The sequence below is a fragment of the Aristolochia californica genome, unplaced genomic scaffold, assembly GCF_029961685.1.
Source record: "Aristolochia californica isolate CCGP_79_NKW_82.1479 unplaced genomic scaffold, dmAriCali1.0.hap1 SCAF_14, whole genome shotgun sequence".
NCBI lineage: Eukaryota > Viridiplantae > Streptophyta > Magnoliopsida > Piperales > Aristolochiaceae > Aristolochia > Aristolochia californica.
Genome location: NW_027181815.1, coordinates 23,941,328 through 23,959,432, shown reverse-complemented (window position 1 = coordinate 23,959,432; position 18,105 = coordinate 23,941,328). Strand labels below are relative to the sequence as shown.

The following is an 18,105-nucleotide window of genomic DNA, read 5'->3' as shown; positions in this document are numbered from 1 at the left end:
TGGGGGGAACTTGGTCACATGGAAAAGCGAAAAGCAAAACGTGGTTGCAAGATCTAGTGCTGAAGCAGAATACCAAGCTATAGCCCACACGGTCAGTGAACTTTTATGGATAAAGACTCTTCTTACCGAATTGGGATTTTATAAAGGAGGCTCTATAGGCCTACATTGTGATAATCAAGCAGCTATTTGCATGACGTCAAATCTAGTCTTCCATGAAAGAATTAAACATATTGATGGGGATTGTCATTTTATATGGGAAAATTTTCAAACAGGAATAATTTCTCTTAAGTATGTTTCATCTCAAGAGCAATTAGTTGATTTCCTCACCAAATTGGTTACATCCAAAATTCTATCTTATATAAGTGGCGAGCTGGGTATTTATGATGTATTTTCTCCTCCACCTTGAGGAGGAGTGTTGGAAGATGGGATCAAGCCCACAAACTCAAGGCTAGAAGCTCACACATCAAAGGAGTGGCAAAGTGGTTATTTATGGTATGTTCCATAAGGATGACACGAAGATGTAAATACATTGTCTTAGTATGTCTTTTAATCTAAAGAGTTGTAACCCTAAGGGTTTTGTAACACTATAAATAGGAACATTGACCAAGAGGTAAGGCATTCAAGCCTTCTCCTCTCTTTGAGAAACCGTCCAGCGACCCTCTCTTATCCCTTGACGCATTCTCTTCTTCCCTTAATCCAAACTCTCCTCTCTAATGTCCTTCTCCTTTCTCCCTCTTCTCTCTCTTCTCTCCTTCTTCTTCCACGTTAACCTAGAGTCATTCTCATGGGGTCCTAACTTCTACAATCATCAAGGGTTGAGTGTCAGTTGGTGCAGAAAGATGTGGCTCCTTATGTTCTCCTCCTGTTTACACACACATATAGTTTAGCCTTAGGTTTTGGACTCATCCCCTCGCTAAATCTAACATTTTGAGGTGATTCTCTCTGGATATTGTCCTTTTGAACCCATTGACCTTGCCATTTGGCAAAGCCAAACTTTCCAACCTTTGTTTTCCCAATGAACTTTTTCTTTGTATTGTCAAAAAATTCTTCATCAGCCAAGTCAACTCCACTGCATCGAAGGATAGTTGTAATCTCTTGAGCGAAAGGATGACTATCCGATCTAGAGCTAGAGGCTACGTTTGCCATCTGACTAGCCATGAAACACTCAAAATCAAGTTGTACCCTCTAAGTGATTGATCACATCCAAAAAGTGTCAGTGGTAGTGAAGAACGAGTTCGTCCCCTTCCTTGGATAGAGGACGTGGATGACAATCTCCTTAAACACTCTTTGAGCCATCGTGAGGTATTTGATAGACCTCATATGAACTTCTTGCATGTTGCCAGAATACAAGTAAGATGGCATCCTAAATACATTGTTGGCAGCCGGGATGAAGGTTGAGCAATTAGTTCTTGTAGACATACTGGCTCATTCCCATGAAGGTCGTGCCTAGGAGGTCATTCAATTCCATGGACTGAATGGATAAGTTGGTCTTTTTTTCACGTAGGAAGAAAACCTCAAATTGTTTGGCCAGAGTTCTTCTACCTCAAGGCTGGAGTAGAAGACCTTGACGAGTAACAGGCATCCCGGCATATCTATCTCAAGTAATACTCTAGAATGAGAACATGGTCTCAAACCCTTCTATCTCTTGTTTGCAAAAGGTCATGTCTGTCTTGTAGGGCTCCACTAAGCTTTTAGAGATACAACTACAGAAGTACCTACCCCTTTGTTGCCTTTTGCAGAAGTGTTCTCGCCAATTAGGCAGTTCTTCGCAGACGTTGCTTTCCTTTATCGGGGTTTTTTTCTTAGCCATGACTTTGGTAAGTACCATGGTGCGTAATCGGTTTTTGGGAGGGAAAAGGCTAAAAGTTGTGCATGTAACTAAAAATTCATGCATAAAAGTGATTCAAAATAAAATATAACATGCACACACCACAAGGACAAATAAATTTTTTGTTATAAGTGTTCCTCTAGTGGTAGTCCCCGCCCAAGAACCATTGCATAGGAAAATTCCCCTATTTTAAAAAGCTCTAATAGCTAGAAAAGTCAAATAGGTTTTAGATGAAACTTTCAAAACAATCAAATAAAAACAAGGTAAAAATACACCCTTACTTGGAGAGATGCTTCTCCTTGAGAGATTCAAGCTTCCTCTTCCTTTGTAGCATGATGTGAAAAGATGAAACAGCTTGGCCTCTATGAATGCAAGGATTGATGAAAGATAAATGAGAATTTTCAAAGGCATAAGAATTTTTTTTTTCACTCTAAGGCACTTTCAAGGGAATTTTGCTAGATAGAAAATAACGGCTTGATAATTTGCCAATTAATACTCATTAACTTCTCTATACTTTGGTGGGGTATTTGTATATTCCCAAGTCAAACTAGCCATTATTTACTCATTTGTAAAAAATAGTACTTTGATTGATCGATCACTAAAAAGTGATCAATTGAACATAACGGAAACATTTCTGTCAGAGAGTGACTTCTTGATCGTTGGACTAGTTGATCAATATATTACCGTTGGAGCAAAAAATTTAAGTTGATCCAACATTACCAGTGGATGATAGATAAATCAAAATTCCCTCTGGTAGTGCAATACAAGAATGATTGATCAGTATGTTTTCTATGATTGCTCATGTATTATGTCTCTTACTCGCAAGGTTCAGTCTAATCAAACAATTAGGTGGGATGATCGATCACTCCAAGTAAAAATTACTTGCCTGGAAAGAAACGATCAATCAATCCAACTGAGATCACCGATCATAAGTTATAGCATGAAATGGCCATGTTCTGGATGATCGATCAATCGACTATGGTTGATCGAACATGCTTTATATTTATGGCCTGCACAATTTTGGATGATCGATCATTATGAGTGGTTGATCATTCATTCCAATGCCAGTTCAACTGCATTGACTTTTATAGGATGGGAATAGTTTTTTCTAAGTGCTCTAGCATATTCGAAATGATCTTTATGATGAACCTAAGCATGTCTAGCTACATATTACAACCTAAAGCTCCGATTTTACATATGTACTTAAAGAAAGAAGTTTAGAATACTCTCTTACAAAAGTGACTAAGTTTGGACATTTAAATATTACATTTTAACTCTAGTCTTCTTGTTATCTTCTTCTTTGTTGGTGCTTCTTAAAAAGATGTTCTTCAATGGTGCTTGAGGTATTAAGTTTGGCTTGAAGTTTTAGACCTTGAGATGCATTTACTCTTGAAGGTGAAGTATCTGAAATACTTAGATTTTCAAATTGTTAGATCAATTAAGTTTTGTTATAATCAAAAGTATCGTGGGAGTCACCCTACGGTCAACATATATTGGATTAAAAATCATTTAAAACTCTTCAACTTTTCATTTTGTACTACGAATAATCAATCATTATGTGTTGATTGATCGATCAATGGTCTAATTTGATCTATCAACCAATATGCATCAATCGATAAAATGACCTATGTAGAGCGACAAAATTGTAATCTTTTGATTACCAATTCACTCTTATGGAATTACCGAGGTAAGATGTGTTCTTTAAGCTCATAGTTTTTAGCCTAAGTGAATCAAGTTTGGTTGTTCATGCTTAGTTCTCGTCGAATATTTGATAAACGATAAAATCCTGATGGCTTTGTAAAGATGTCCGTTAATTGATTTTTTTGTAAGAACAAATTCAATCCAAATAACATTGGTCTGAACCAATTGTCTAAGCCAACTCTCTACTAAGTGATGCCTAATCTCTATGTGTTTTGAATGAGAGTGGTGAACCGAGTTCTTACAAAGACTTATGGTGCTCATGTTGTCACAATAGACTAGAATTTCTTTTTGCTCTAGGTCGTAACCATCTAGTTGTTGTTTTATCCAAAGAAGTAGAGGACGACAACTTCCACTGTAATATGTTCAGCTTCAGTGGTGCATAGTGCAGCTGAATGTTGTTTCTTTGAAAACAAAAAGTCACACACACTTCCAAGTAATTAGTTACTACCACTCATACTTTTCTATTCAATTTTGCAGTTGGCAAAATCAACATCGGAATAAACCCACTAGATCAAAGGTTGAACGGTTTGAGTACCAAAGACCTAAGTTTGGTGTTCCATGTTGATAACGAAAAATATTTTTCATTGTCACTAAGTGAGTTTCTATTGGGTCATATTGAAATCTAACACATATGAATACGGAGAACACTATAACCGGTCTACCGGTTGAATGATAAAAAAGGGATCCAATCATACTTCTATACAATTTTTTATCAATGGCCCAACAAGAGTTATCTGAGTCAAGTTTCAAGGACGAACTCATGGGTGTGTTAATTGACATAAAATTTTCAATGTTGAATCTCTGAAGATATCCCTAAGTGTATTTGGATTGATTTATGAATGTGCCATTTTCGATTTGCATTACTTGAAGTCCAAGGAACAATGTGAGTTCAACCATTAAACTTATTCCAAACTCATTCTTCATTACACTAGCAAATTATTGACTTTAAGAGGAATAAGTAGAACCAAGTATGATATCATCCATATAAATTTGGATGATAATCAAGTTTTGATCATGGTTCTTTGTTAATAGAGTCTTATCTACACTGCCTCTTTTATAGCCATTCTTTTATAAGAATTCTCTTAGTCTTTCATACCACACTCTAGGATCTTGCTTTAACCCATAAAAAGCTTTGCAGAATTTGTATACATAGTCAAGCTTGTTGAAGCCTTCAAAACCTTGGGGTTTTTCAACATAGACTTCCTCATCAATGCACTCATTTAATAATAACTTTTTACATCCATTTGGTTAAATTTGAACTTTAAGTCATAAACATAGGCTAAAAGGATTCGAATTGCCTTTAGTCTTGGCTCACGTACATTGGTTTTTTTAAAATCAATACCTTCTTCTTTGTTATGTCTTTTGGCAACAAATCTAGCTTGGTTTCTCATAATTTGATTTTATTCATTAACTTTATTCCTAAAACCCATTTTGTTCAAATCAGTTGTTGATCTTGTGGTCAAGGAACAAAAATTTCAACTTTATTTATTTCAAATTGATTCAATTCTACTAGCATTGCCAAGATCCAAAAGGCATCCTTTTCGACTTCGGCAAAACTTCAAGGCTCAATTTGAGAAAAAAAAAAAGGCATTGTTTGCCATAGTTTCAAGTTGCACTTCTAGTTGCAATTTTTGTTTGAGGGTCACCAATAAATTTTGAAAGTTTCCGTTCCCAAAATTTTAATTCTTAAAGTTCGAGTTTCTAAAATTTTAGTTTCTAAAGTTTTTGTCTCTGAAATTGAGTTTCTAATGTTTTTGTTTCCGAAGTTTCAGTCTGACATTTCAGCTCACAAATTGCAATTTCTGAAGTTTCTATTTCCAAAAGTTTAATTTTTGAAGTTTCTATTTTTAATATAATAGTTTACGGAATTTAGGTTCTAAAGTTTCGATTTCCAAATTTCCTGTTTCTAAAGCTTCTGTTTTTTAAATTTCATTTTTTGAAGTTTCTATTTCTGATTTTTTCAGTTTCTGTTTCTATTGTTTCGGTTTTTAAAATTTTAATTTTTGAAGTTTTTGTTTCTAAAATTTCAGTTTCTGAAGATTCAGTTCCCGATGTTTCAATTTCCAAAATTTTAGTCATTAAAATTTTTTTATGAAGTTTTTTTTTTTGAAATTTCTGTTTTGATGTTTCTCCTTCAAAAATATTTGTTTTTGAAGTTTTTCTTTCCAAAGTTTCAATTTCTGGTTTTTTTTAGAAAATTTTGATTTTTTTTAGTTTTTGTTTCCAAAATTTCTGCTAAAAGTTTCAGATTCCAATATTTCATATTCTAAAGTCTTAGATCCTGGAATATCCATTTGCGATGTTTAAGATTTGTTGGCGTGAGTTGTCTGAGTTTCCTTTGAGAAGAGAAAATCTTCCGTAGAATCCAAAACCAAAATATTTATTTTGGCATAGTTGTAGGAAACGGATTGTTTCCTTGATCCTGTGATTTTATTCCTTGATTTTAGAATCTAAATTGATCCTAAAATCGACATGTAATGTATTATAAATTGCTTAAAAGGAGAAGAATGATAAGTCGAAAATATTGTTTGAAAGTGTTTGTGTCTTGGTTTCACTTATTTGTGTCTCAGTTCTACATGGTATCAAAGCGAGAGAATTATCTTCTCCTTTCCCTCGCTGAAAGTTAGAGCTGAAATTCGGAGCCATGAAGGACGAAGCCAGAAAAATTCATCGTGGAATTGCAAAACTCTATTTTTTTCTGCAACTCTGTATTTCGACCATCCCCTAGCCAAAAAGAATGCTGTCGACAACCGATGACGATCATCGAAGACTGAAGATAACCACCGACAACCTTACCACCAGCCCGTTATTGTCATCGATCACCGCTGTAGCCGACGGAAGCCGACTTGCAGAACTCTGTTCTCTTTCTACACCGATTGTTTCCGTAGCCAAATTCCGCCACCCGAACCCCGCTGGAACCCACCAAACCGCTGCCGAACCAGCACCGAATCACTGCTCGGTTTTTCGGCGCATCACCAGCCCGGAGACGCCGTCACCGTGAACAAAATCGCCGGCACAGAAGACCAGCAAAAGTTCCAAAAGCTGCGGACGCCGAGCCAACTCTCGGCCTCCGAGAAAACCATACAGTCGTCGACGAAACCAGAAGGCCTGCCGTCGTGGTCGAAACCAGGCATGTCGTCATCGAAGACGAAGACTACCAGGTACACAAAAAAAAATTCGCTTAACTTAGGTCTGATTTTATTATTCTGTCGACCTGACCAAACCGACCCCGAATCGGACCACATCCAGACCCGACCGAACCGGAGCCAAAGCGGTCCAAAATCGGACCGGACCTGAATCGAACCGGATCGGAAAAAAAATTATTTACAGCAAGTTTGGCGTTCATGCTATTCACTCACCCCCAACTTGAGGGGGAGTGTTGGAAAACAGGACCCAAGACCACAAAACCAAAGACACTCTGTCGTTACTGAAGACGTTATGTCGTCACCGAAGACGCTATGTCATCACCGAAGACGCTCTGTCGTCACCACATTACCGAAGACGTTTTGTCGTCATTACCGAACACACTCTATTGTGACCCTGTCATCGAAGACCCTATATCGTCACCCATCACCGAAGATGCTCTGTCGTCACCCGTCACCAAAAACTGTCTCGAATTAATCTTTGGTTCATCGTGAGAGCACAGTTCAGAAGTGCTCTCGTCGAAGAAGACGACGAGACCAGATTTGATTCAGATCAGACTTGATCGAACCGAATTATCGAACCGGACCGAACTGAACATCCGAATCGGATCGTACAAATAGACTTCTGCTGATCACACCCAATGGAGCACTCAAGAAGATCAGATATATGGTATATTTTTGTCTCAGACCAAGCGTAGTATGCAGCAAGAATTTATCCAACGCACTTGGCAAGTTGGACATCCGATATCTGTACGCACCAACTTGAGGGGGAGTGTTGGCGTGAGCTGTTTGAGCTTCCTTTCAGAAGAGGAAATCTTTCATAGAATCAAATGGAAAAAGTTTATTATGGCATGATTGTAGGAAACAGATTGTTTCTTTGATCCTGTGCTTTTATTCGTTGATTTTAGGATCTAAATTGATCCTAAAATCAGCATATAATGTATTATAAATTGCCTCCTAAATGGAGAAGAATGATAACTCAGAAAATATTGTTTGAAAGTGTCTGTGTCTCGGTTTCACTTATTTGTGTCTCAGTTATACTAGATTCTCAAGTTTCAAAGCTTTTATTTTCGAAATTTCAGTTTCTAAAGTTAAGTCAAGTCAAAGATAACTTCCAACTACTATTACAGAGAACATGTACATAGGATTGTTTGTGTTTATATTTATATGCTAGTATAGTTATATTTGCCTGATTGCAGGCTTTCTAAAGGACTGAAAGTGTAAAAAAAGTATTTCTTGCAAGATTAGGTTAAATCTTGTGTGGATAAGACCACTCCTCATCTTAACTTCATTAAGAAATACTTGTGTTGTTGTGGATTAACTACTAATAAGTCTTTCATGCATGTAAGTCGTGTTGCTTAGTTAGCTACTGAATTCCTTTAGGGTAGAGGCTAGTAAATCTTGTTTGTTGTTGTATGTGTTATAAATCCTTGTGTAAGTAATCGATGTTAAAAATCCCTTTGTATGTCTAAGCCGGTGTGCCTAGTGATCTACTGAAAGTGTAAAATAAGTAGTCCTAACAAGATTAGATTAAAGCTTGTGTGGACAAGACCACTCCTCATCTCAACTTCATTAAGAAATACTTTTGTCGTTGTGGATTAACTACTAATAAGTCTTTCATGCATGTAAGTCGTGTTGCTTAGTTTGCAACTAAATTCCTTTAGGGTAGAGGCTAGTAAACCTTGTTTGTTGTTGTGCGTGCTATAAATCCTTGTGTAAGTAATCAATGTTAGAAATCCCTTTGTAGGTCTAAGTGCCTAGTGAACTATTGAAAGTGTAAAAGAAGTAGTCCTTACAAGATTTGATTAAAGCTTCTGTGGACAAGACCACTCCTCATCTCAACTTCATTAAGAAATACTTGTGTCATTGTGGATTAACTACTAATAAGTCTTTCATGTATGTAAGTTGTGTTGCTTAGTTAGCTACTGAATTTCTTCAGGGTAGAGGCTAGTAAATCTTGTTTGTTGTTGTGTGTGCTATAAATTCTTGTGTAAGTAATCGATGTTAGAAATCCCTTTGTAGGTCTAAGTCGGTGTGCCTAGTTAGCTACTACAAATCCCTTTATGGGTCTATGCAAGTGTGCTTATCGCTTTATGGGTCTATGCAAGTGTGTTTAGATAACTTTTGTAAATCCCTTTGTGGGTTCAAGAAGCCTAATTTATTTCTATAAATCTACGTGAAAGAAGACATTGTCAATTTGTTGTTGTCAATAGAGTGATGTAAGTTTTTTAAAGAGTATTGTTATAACTGGTTGTAGAGACAAATTAATGTATTTGATTACTTGAACATAGTAAATTAACTCTAAACTGCAAATGTCTGGGATTAACAATTTAAGATAAGATTGTGAACCGATATAAATTATCGTGAGTTTTTTTATGTGATGTGTGCAAACTTTGATTTTGAACTTAATTTTGAATAGAATATTTATTTGAAAGGATGAACACACTTAAATTTATGAAAAATAAAACATACATTGACAAAAAAATTAACAAATGTATTCGCCCCCTCACCTCCAATCAACCTCCTAGCCAAGAAAAATTGGTGTTCAACTACCACTTAAGTTGAAGTGACTTTTTATGAGGAAGTTGAGATTTTGTTAGAAATATGTTTGATATTTAATCAAATTTATTATTTTAATAGTGAATAAAATTGTATTAATTTTGCCAAGGTTGCAAATCAACTAAAGGTTAATTCATAATGTAATTGCGAATCCTCAAAAAGAAAGAACAAAAGGTTTGTTGTATTTTCCTAGATGGTTTTAATGATTTTAATTGTATTTGATACCTTTTGTCAATATATTATGTTGATTTTCAGGGCTCAATAGATTACATACTGGATAAATAAAAAAAAAAGGAGAAAATGATATAAAAAATATAATATTATAATTATACCCTTCACCCTATAATGATTAAAGAAGAATTGAAAAACATAAACTAATTACATCCACACTTAATTGCATCATATCATCCAACATATTAAATGTTATATATTTATTCATTTGTAATCAAAATAATCATCATAAAAATTGCAGCTTTCCATCTTCATGATAGAATGGAAAATTTTATTTTTAAGCAAATTCCAGGAATACACTAGCAGTTCTAGTCTCATATAAATTGCAGCTTTCCATCTTCATGATAGAATGGAAATTTTAATTTTTAAGCAAATTCCAGGAATACGCTGGCAGTTCTAGTCCTAATGAAGGAATTAGAAGGAATCAGGAGAAATCTGTTACTGATTGGTAGAGAAACGATACGACGAATAGGAAAGCGAACCGTCCTCCCAGCTTTGGTGAATGAGTTGAGCTTTGGATCCTTCGCTGGCAGCCCCAAGAGCGACATGCAGAGGGTAGAAGTGATCCGGCTGAGGATGATTCATTAACGGGTAGGGGGCTTTCTCCTCGTAATGATTCACGTCATCGTGTCTGCAAACAAGATTTTGTAAAACCCATCAGCAAAAAAGGAAACAGAGGATGTCTTTGGGGGATTTCTGCAAAGGAAAAAGCAGGATCTGGTACCTCCCATCGAGGAGTGAATCCTTGAGCCAGTCATCGAACTCGAGTGCCCATTGGTGGATCCCTTCGAGGCGACGAGGGGCGCGAAGGTTATGGGTGGCGCTGCCGGAGCCGAATATGAGAACGTTTTCCTTCCTCAGTGGTGTCAAGGCCTTGCCCATGTTGTAGTGGTGAGTTCCGTCCAGGTTGGTCTGAACGGAGAGCTGGCAAACCGGGATGTCGGCTTCTGGGTACATAAGGAGGAGTGGCACCCAAACGCCGTGATCCAGCCCACGGCACTTGTCTTCCTTGACGTTTCCAAAGCCTCCTTCCAAGAGCAGCTCCTTCACCCTTGCCGCTAGTTTTGGAGCTGCAGGCGCCGGATACTTGAGCTGAAACATAAGGCAAGATTGACTAGTTTTTGTTCTGATTTCTAGTTTAAAAAAAAAAAAAAAAAAAAAAAGATTGGAAGTTTTTGAAGGGGTTCCTGCGCAATGTTTCCAACTGAAGGGAGCTCAAACGACCAATTTCACTGATATGACACGGTCGGTTTGTTTTATAGTTCATCTGAGTCGCAAACCGATCAAATAAAACAACTAAAATTCATGAAGTAACGAGATGGAACAAATCAGGATCTTTTGGTCCCAATTTGAGCAGCTGAACAGAATCACTCCGCGCAAAAATCATAGAAGCCTAACTACCAAAACCCTAGACAAAAAAAATAACAAGAAGAAAAAGGAAATCGAAGGGCAAAAGTGATAGGCGAAAAATGCAAATTCGAGAAAAAGAAAAAAGAAAAATTCAAACTTCACTTAGACACGCCGATCTGGCACGGGTCTCCATCGATTTTCAGCTTAGGTCTCTCCGAAGAATAAGAAAAAGAAAGGCGTACCTCATACAACTGCTTGGGGAAGTTATTGAAATCATAGATGAGAGAGTTCCGATCAAGGACATTGATGGTTGGAACATCGGTCTCCCAGTGCGCTGAAATCACAAGAATGGAGCTTGGTTTCTCCGGAAGCACCTTCTGCTGCCATGATTTCAAGAAATGTCTCGCTGGCAGCGAGTCGTCGACGGAGAGAAGCGGAGATCCGTGGGAGATGAAAAATGTATCCAGCGCCATTCGGAAACCTTTCAGTTCTCTCTGACGCGGATCCACATCTGAAGGAGCGTTTTGATTATACACAGCGCTTCGTGGTCAATTCGGACGCGAGAGTTTTACGAAATTGATTCTCCCTCTTAGCCGCCAAGTGCGTTCTTGTTCTCACCGGCTGCAAATAATTGAGCAACCTTTAAAGGGTTCAAAAGCACGTGTTCTATCTCCACTAAAACTAAAATCCTTTGATTTTTATGACATCTTGTTCTTATTGAGCCACTAAGCACCCTTTAAATAATTTGAAGATGAAGACAATGTGTTGTATAATAAGAAATAGAAAATTAAGATTCTTAGATCTTTATCATTCAAATTATGAAATTCAATATTGTCATGAAAATACCCTTCGGTTCGTTCGACTTTGTCTTGAAATCGAAACGCAGGGAAGATAGCTCGAGCATGTAAAATGATTTAACAATCATGAGATTCGATTCTAACCCAAATCAAAGATTTAAAATTAAAAGTTTTGGTGCACTTTGGTGTTTTTAAAAATAGGATAGATTGAGTTTTTGTTGGAAAATAGGCTCAAGCCCACACGACCAAGGATAAACCACATATCCAAGTATATTGGAATATGGGTCCAAGCCCATAAGATATGAACCCACCATGATCACACGATGGCAATGGTGGTTCTGCAACGAAAGCCAAAAGGGAGAAGAGAAAAGGAGACGAGAGAGGGGTATTTTGCTATTTCTAATGTGTATAGTACCTCCTCAAAATCCTATAGTTACATAGTTGCCATGCCTTACGCTTGGATGAAGAGAATTTGTGGTACAATCAAAGAAATTCACCCCAAGGCACTTGAGGGTAAAGAACGAAATTATCTTGGAAAGGTAAGGGTGGAGGACAAATAAATTTTTTAAAGACCCAAAGAAACCGAGTTTAGCATCCCCAATATAATGCATAGGATCGACATGTTTTCTAGTCCGATCAAATCTTGTCCAAGAAAGAAAACTAGAAAGTGTTAACTTTCTCTTACTATGTTACATAACCAAGTGTGAGGATTAGTGGGAAGAGATGAAAATCCTAAAATCTAGGTAGGTCATGTTAGTACACTTGGGAAGTTAGAGTGGAATATGAATTCCACTCACTTAAGTGACAAAGTAGTGTAATTGTGAGTTAAAAATTGGAGTGGAATTTAGTTCACCTAGGGAAAGTAAATCGCTTCGTTCCTTCAATGAAATCTGAAATTTTGCTTCACACTAGTGGCATCTACATTTCATTCTGTTGAAGATCCGAACATAACGGGTCTTACAATCCGAGAATAACTGGTCATATGATCCGATAATAACAGATCTGTACTTTTAATTTCAAACCGGATTCGTTCCCTTATATGTAAATGTATTCTGAATGTATTTCTTAGTCCGAAATAAAGAAATTAACATGGTATCAGAGCAACGATCCTTAGATCGGTCTTTATATTATTTTTCCCTTCTGTCTCGTTGCTGCTTCTGATTCCGGCGATGTTTCCGTTGAGGTCCAAACCCTCGTTCGACTAACGAAGATAAACCTATGCCGATCGTCAAGAGACACGGTCGTCTCGGCCACCGCGTCTTCTAGCCTTCCTTTGCCGCACAAGACGACACTTGCAAACCACGCTTCGATGTTTGGCGTCGTCCTACCACTACGCCTTCCGACGACCCATTTTATTTTCTCTCGCGCGCTGTCTAAAGAGAAAAAGTGAGAAGACGAAATATTTACAGCACCACCTAGGTGCTGATGCATTAAATTAAATCAACGTTTTTCCTAAGGTTCGAGCCAAGCCAAAATCAATTGAGCCACAATACTGAGCCGAGCCGAGCCAAAATCAATTGAGCCGAAACACTAAACTGAGTATAAACATTGAGTCGAGCCAAAATCATTTGAGCCGAAACACTGAGCCGAGCCAAAATCAATTGAGCCAAAATACTGAGCCAAGCCGAAACATTGAGCCGAGCCACACCAGTTTTTTGCCGAGTCAACTCGGACATAAGGAGTCTAGCTCGAAGTTCCGAGCCGAAGCTAGAGTCGCAATCTGTGCACATCGGCTTCCAACAAGGATACCGCTAGTATGACATCCAACTTTGCTAATCCGAATCACCCACTATATATTCACCATTCTGATCAGCTTGGGTTGGTTATCGTACCACAACTTCTCACTAAGGATAATTGCAGTATATGGCATCACTCCATGACTATGGTCCTCACAATCAAAAATAAATTTGGTTTTGTTAATAGATCTCTCCAGCGACCAGACAGCAATACCAACAATGAATTCCAATAGTGGATTTGTTGTGATAACCTTGTCAAAACTTGGTTATTGAGTTCAATCTCCAGTGATATTGTAGCAAACTTATTCCATTGTGATGGAGCACAAGTAGTTTGGAATGAATTGTGTGATCGTTTTTTTCAGGTAAACAACTTTTAATTATTTCACATTGAGAATGAAATACATGATTGGGTATAGAATAATATGTCTGTTAACTCATATTTCACAAAACTCAAAAGAGTGTGGGATGAGAGAGATTCTCTTTGTCCTATCTCACACTGTCTCTTTTACTACCTTACGTGGACAAATATTGACAATGGACCCTTTTGCCTAAGATTGACAAGGTTTATTCCCTAGTACTCAGACATGAACGACAGAAAGATGTATCTGATAAACAAAACATCTTTCAACCTGAGGCAACAGATTTTGCTATCAGAAATTCGTGCAAGAAAAGCTCCTCTACCTGTACAAATGTCACAAAGACGGTCACCATGCTGGAAATTATTGAGCACATTTGAAATGCACTTATTGTGGTTTGAAGGGTCACACTGTTGATTCTTGTCGAAGACTCAAGTTTGCAGAATCCACTAAGCCCACAGAGAAGAAGAACATATCCAACTTCTTTCCTTTTACTCGGGAACAATGCCAACAAATATTACAAATGCTCAGTCATAACAAGCCATCCATGGCAAATCATGTGGGTAACTCATTTGCTCATGACGAACTTTCAGGTAAAACACTTTACTTCTCCTCTCCCAATAAGCAAACCACATGGATCCTAGATAGTGGAGCCACTAACCATATTATTTGTTGTCATACATTGTTTACGTCTTGGTGAAATGTTACGAACAAAACAGTGGAATTACCAGATGGTTCTCATGCTAATGTTACACATGTTGGTCAAGTTTGGTTCTTCACAATATTTTATGTGTCCCAATTTTCTGATTAAACCTCATTTCCATCAACAATCTTTTTCATCATTCTCTTTGCATCACCGTGTTCCTTACCCATTTTTGTGCCATACGGACCTATGCTCGGGGAAGATGATTGAGACGGGAATAGAACGGCAGGGTCTCTACTACCTTGATCATCCACAACCATCATCATGTTATTCTGTACATTCTCCATCTGGTATTTGACATCAACGTCTTGAGCATCCATCACCTCAAGTATCTGTCTCATTTCTATTTTTAAATAAAAATTCTTGTAGTTCAAACAATTGTTTGGTTTGCCCCTTGGCTAAACAAACTAGATTGTCATTTCCTTTGAGCACAATCTGTAGCACATCACCTTTTGAAAACTTGTATGTTGATATCCGAAGGGGTTACCATATTGCATCGATTTCTGGGGCCCGGTATTTCCTTACTATAGTTGATGACTTTACTAGATGCACATGGATTTATTTGATGCGTCACAAATTTGAAACTCAAACTCACATAACTAATTTTATTAGTATGGTAGAAACCCAATTTGCTTCCAAGGTGAAGGTTGCGCGTAGTGATAATGCCCTTGAATTTACTCTTGCTACTTACTACTTGTCCAAATGCATTATCCACCAAACCAGTTGTGTTTACACCTTGCAACAAAATAGGGTAGCCGAACGCAAACATAAACACCTGCTAAACATAGGCCGAGCCTTACTTTTTTAAGCCCATTTTCCTAAACGATTTTGGGGGGATGCCATTTTAATAGCTGCTTATCTCATAAATCGGACACTTACCCCAATCTTGCAAGGTAAAACTCCTTATGAGCAGTTATTTCATATTATCCCCACTTACTCTTATTTACAAGTTTTTGGATGTTTATGTTTTGCCTCTTCTCACGCCCACAAACCATCCAAATTTGATGCACGTGCCATCCGTTGCATTTTTCTTGGGTACCCTTATGGACAAAAGGGATATAGGGTTTATGATCTCCAACTCAATAAAGTATTTATCTCCCTAGATGTTACTTTCTTTAAAAAAGAATTCCCTCTTAAACATCTTTCCGCTGCAAATAAGAGTCTCATGTTTCTTCCTCCTATAATGTCTACTATTTATGATGACCCTCTACCAGACATACCTTTTCTTAACCCTCTATCAGACACACCTCCTCAGTCACCAAGTCCTGACATTCCCAATGTTGATCATGCTTCTTCCCCCCAAATACCTTCTCCTACTCGTCGACCCTCTACCAGGCCCATTAAGCGACCCAGTTTCCTTCAAGATTTTCATGTGGAAATGACCCTACTGTCATGACCTGAACAATCTTCTGCCTCCAACGTGGTCACCACATCAGGTACACCTTATGACCTCTCTCACATTCTTTCTTATGTCCGATTATCCCCATCTCCTAAAGTTTTTACCATTTCATTAACCATTACAAAAGAACCCACTAGTTGCTTACTGGCCATGAAAGATCTTAAATGGTGTCAAGCAATGCATGATGAAATTCATTCCCACCAGGCTAACCACACATGGATGTTCATCTCTCTTCCACCTAGCAAGAAACCTATTGTATGTAAATGGGTATACAAAGTCAATCTCAAATCTGATGGCACCGTTGAGCGTTACAAAGCTCGCCTAGTCGCCAAAGGATACAACCAGATTGAAGGACTTGACTATCAAGAGACATTCACCTCAGTTGTTAAGTTGGTTACTGTACGTGTCCTATTGAGTGATTCTGCTATTCAAGGATGGAATCTTCACCAACTCGATGTCAACAATGCATTCTTACATGGTGATCTTGATGAAGATGTCTACATGTCACTACCCCTTGGTTTTGGATGAAAAGGGGAGACTCGAGTGTGCAAACTAAAGAAGTCCCTATACGGCTTGAAACAAGCTTTTAGACAGTGGTTTTTGATGTTTTTCACAACCCTCAAGATTGATGGGTTTCATCAGTCAAAGGCAGATTATTCTTTATTCGTCCAATCCCACAAAGGCAGTTTTACAACAATACTTGTGTACGTTGATGATGTGATTTTGGCAGGTAACGATATGCAACATATTGAAGATGTGAAACAGCTATTGTCCAAGCAATTCAAACTTAAAGATCTTGGTAAGCTCAAATACTTATTGGCATTGAAGTAGCAAGGTCTTCAAAGGGGATTTCCCTCTCCCAAAGGAAATATGCCATGGAGATATTATAAGATGCTGAATTTATAAGAGCAAAACCTACGAGGTTCCCAATGAAACAAAACTTGGCTCTTACACAATCCGATGGTGAACTTCTAAATGATCCTTCATCATATAGGCGTCTTGTGGGAAAATTGATCTACTTGACCATCACTTAGACTAGATATGGTCTATGTCGTTCATGTTCTAAACCAATTTATGGAAAAATCATGTACACCACACCTTGATGCAGCATAAAGAGTTCTTCGATAACTGAAACAAACTCCAGGACAGGGTATTCTATTATCATCTACAAGTATACTCCAATTAAATGCATTTTGCGATGCAGATTGGGCTCGTTGCAAGGACACAAGAAGGTCAGTAACAGGGTATCGTATATTTCTTAGACAATTACCCATTTCGTGGAAAACAAAGAACCAAACAACGGTGGCTTGATCAACTGCCAAGGCAGAATATCATTCCATGGCTACTACATGTTGCGAAATTACTTGGTTGAAGAACGTTTTGAAAGACTTGAAAATCATGCATACTTAGCCAGCCAAGTTGTATTGTGACAACCAAGCTGCTCTACACATCGATTCAAATCCGGTCTTCCATGAGCGAACTAAGCATATCGAAGTTGATTGTCACTTAGTTCATGAAAAGATTCAAGCATGGATAATTAAGACATCCCACATACTAACCAACGAACAAACTGCAAACTTATTTACTAAGGTGTTGAGTTCGTCCCAATTTGAGGTATTACTCGGCAAGTTAGGTATCATTAACATATATTCCAACTTGAGGGGGAGTGTTGAAAATCCGAACATAACGGGTCTTATGATCTGAGAATAACTGGTCATATGATCCGACAATTACGGATCTGTAATTTTAATTTCAAACGGGATTCGTTCCCTCATATGGGGGGGGGGGGGTCTTTCCTTCTTCAACTTTTTATTGTTTGAACAGGACAATGAAAGGGAAGAGGTGCCCCCTCCTCCCTCCCCTTTTCATTCCTAGAGTCCTTTGCAAGTAGTAGAGGCCATTGAAGAAAGAGAAGGGGGCGGGAAAGGGCCTCCTCCTCCCAGAGTCATAATTCTTTTGCGATGACGAGAAGTTGACGGTGGGAGCGAAGGCCCTCCCACAACGGTAGGAGGTCTTCTCCCTCATGGTTTTTTATTATTTAAATTATAAATAAATTATTTTGTCACTGATTTTAAAGTATTGTTAGATAAAATTAACATATGTTTTTTTGTAATTTTGATTGATTACTTAAATAACATAAATATTTTTCAATTAGTAACTCTAATATTTATTTAATTTAGGAGTACATATATTTCATAAATAGATTTATTATTTCAATAATAAAATCTAGGTAGAAATTTGTGCACAAAATAAAAGATGAAGAAAGAGAAGAGTAGGAAAGAGAGAAATGAGAGCAAAGATC

The 18,105-nt window shown here is 37.7% G+C and overlaps 1 protein-coding gene across 1 annotated transcript; it reads right to left on the bottom strand.

Moving 5' to 3' along the window:
• Positions 1–9,591: 9,591 nt before the first annotated feature.
• On the bottom strand, positions 9,592–11,417 carry LOC137950284 (4,5-DOPA dioxygenase extradiol-like). The gene is made up of 3 exons (XM_068796675.1): positions 11,055–11,417; positions 10,187–10,554; positions 9,592–10,093 (listed from the first exon to the last, which is right to left on the bottom strand). The coding sequence occupies exons 1-3, from the start codon at positions 11,283–11,285 to the stop codon at positions 9,901–9,903; spliced, it is 792 nt and encodes a 263-aa protein (XP_068652776.1). The 5' UTR covers positions 11,286–11,417; the 3' UTR covers positions 9,592–9,900.
• Positions 11,418–18,105: the final 6,688 nt, after the last annotated feature.

What these genes read in the sequence shown, in the direction of transcription:
- LOC137950284 (XM_068796675.1), bottom strand. Translation starts at nt 11,285, where the DNA reads ATGGCGCTGGATACATTTTTCATCTCCCACGGATCTCCGCTTCTCTCC. An exon ending in TCCCCAAGCAGTTGTATGAG is followed by an intron (nt 10,555 to 11,054) that starts GTACGCCTTTCT and finishes CTTATGTTTCAG; the next exon opens with CTCAAGTATCCGGCGCCTGC. An exon ending in GATTCACTCCTCGATGGGAG is followed by an intron (nt 10,094 to 10,186) that starts GTACCAGATCCT and finishes TCTTGTTTGCAG; the next exon opens with ACACGATGACGTGAATCATT.